Source organism: Gekko japonicus, unplaced genomic scaffold, assembly GCF_001447785.1.
Source record: "Gekko japonicus isolate JY-2015 unplaced genomic scaffold, Gekko_japonicus_V1.1 scaffold2795, whole genome shotgun sequence".
NCBI lineage: Eukaryota > Metazoa > Chordata > Lepidosauria > Squamata > Gekkonidae > Gekko > Gekko japonicus.
The window spans coordinates 1-1661 of NW_015162036.1; the positions used below are offsets into that span (position 1 = coordinate 1).

The window sequence follows — 1661 nt, forward strand, 5'->3', positions numbered from 1 at the left end:
CCGAGGCCTTCCCCTGACGTTGCCTTCTGCCACTAGTGGGCAGAGGTTGACTGCCTCTGAACGTGGAGGTTCCCTTTAGCCCCAAGGGCTAGTAGCCACTGATAGACCACTCCTCCATGAATCTTAATTCCCCTTTCTTTCAAGCTGTCTGTGCCTGCGGCCATCACGACATCCTCTCACAGCGATTTCTGCGTTTTAATCACATAATGGGTCAAGAAGGATTTTCTTCCGCCCCTCCTGAATCTACCGCTTAACTGGATGCCCCCTCAAGTCCTAGTGTTTTGGAAGCAGGAGAAGAAGCTGGCCAGGAAACGGGAGAGCCCAAAGAGTGGAGCTTGGAAGGGCAGGTGCGCGGTCAACGGGTCGGTCTTCCCACCGGCCTCCGTCAATCAAGCCGAATCCCCCCCTCTTCCACCCATCCATCCCGGCGTACCTGGAACTCTGTCATCAGCACCTTCCACTGCTGGCTGCCGCCGCTGGGTACCAGGAGGGCCTCTGAAGAAGCCGGGTAGCTGCTTACGCGGGTGCAGCTGAACGAATAATTGCTGGGCGCCGTGATCTGGGTGGCGGTGAAGTTCACGGGGGGGCGCCCGCCCACAATCAGCTGCACTAAGTAGAGGTTAAACCAGTGCCGGGCAGAGACGTTGTAGAAGGTGTTTCTTATGTGGAACCTTGCGGGGCGGGAGAACAGAAGGACAGAAAGACACACAGAGGGATCAAAGTAGGTGGAGGAGGAGAGATTGGATTTAGACCCCATGGCCCTTCACTCCCCAAAGGAGTCTCAGAGCGGCTTACAAACTCCTCTCCCTTCCCCTCCCCACGACAGACACCCTGTGAGGTAAAAGAAGAAGAAGAAGAGATTGGATTTATACCCCGCCCTTCACTACCCAAAGGTGTCTCAGAGCGGCTTACAAACTCCTCTCCCTTCCCCTCCCCACGACAGACACCCTGTGAGGTAAAAGAAGAAGAAGAAGAGATTGGATTTATACCCCGCCCTTCACTACCCAAAGGTGTCTCAGAGCGGCTTACAATCTCCTTTCCCTTCCCCTCCCCACAACAGACACCCTGTGAGGCAGGTGGGGCTGAGAGAGCACTTTCGAGGACTGCTCATGAGAGAACTTGTGACTGACCCAAAGTCACACCAGCAGCTGCACACGGAGGAGTGGGGAATCAAACCTGGTCTTCCCAGATTATCGTCTGTGCTCCTAACCACTACGCCAAACTGACCTCTGCCTGAGACGTTGGAGAACACCTGTCGAAATAGGCAACACTGACCTTGAGAGACCAAGGGACTGACTCAGGAGACGGTCGCTCCAAGTGTTTCCGGGTGTGGCGTACTGGCTATAGGAGTGTTGGGCTTGGAAGCCATAGAAGCTTGTTGGGTGACCGTGGGCCAGTCACATGCTCCCAGCGTAACCTTCCTCACAGGGTTGTCGTGAGGATAAAACGGAAGTGCAGAGAATGATGTAAGCTGCTTGGGGTCCCATTGGGGAGAAAGGCGGGGTAGACATTGAGTCCATAAATTCCAGGAGGAGGGGTTGGCGGGTCTCAGGGGGAGAGGTGACCAAGAAGCAAGGGTGCCTCCTAGTGGTGGGAGCTGCAACTGCTTGTCTACTCAAAACCTGGCCCTAACACCATGTCTGTATTTATCTAGGGCTGTT

At 55.0% G+C, this 1661-nt stretch overlaps 1 protein-coding gene across 1 annotated transcript in view; it reads right to left on the minus strand.

The window, feature by feature from the left end:
- Window positions 1-433: 433 nt before the first annotated feature.
- Window positions 434-1661, minus strand: part of ATP6AP1 (ATPase, H+ transporting, lysosomal accessory protein 1) — a gene marked incomplete at both ends in the record, with an annotated part of 19987 nt that continues 18759 nt past the window's right edge. The window contains one exon of the mRNA XM_015405566.1: window positions 434-671. Within this exon, the coding sequence (XP_015261052.1) occupies window positions 434-671 (238 nt within the window). The remainder of the gene's footprint in view (window positions 672-1661) is intronic.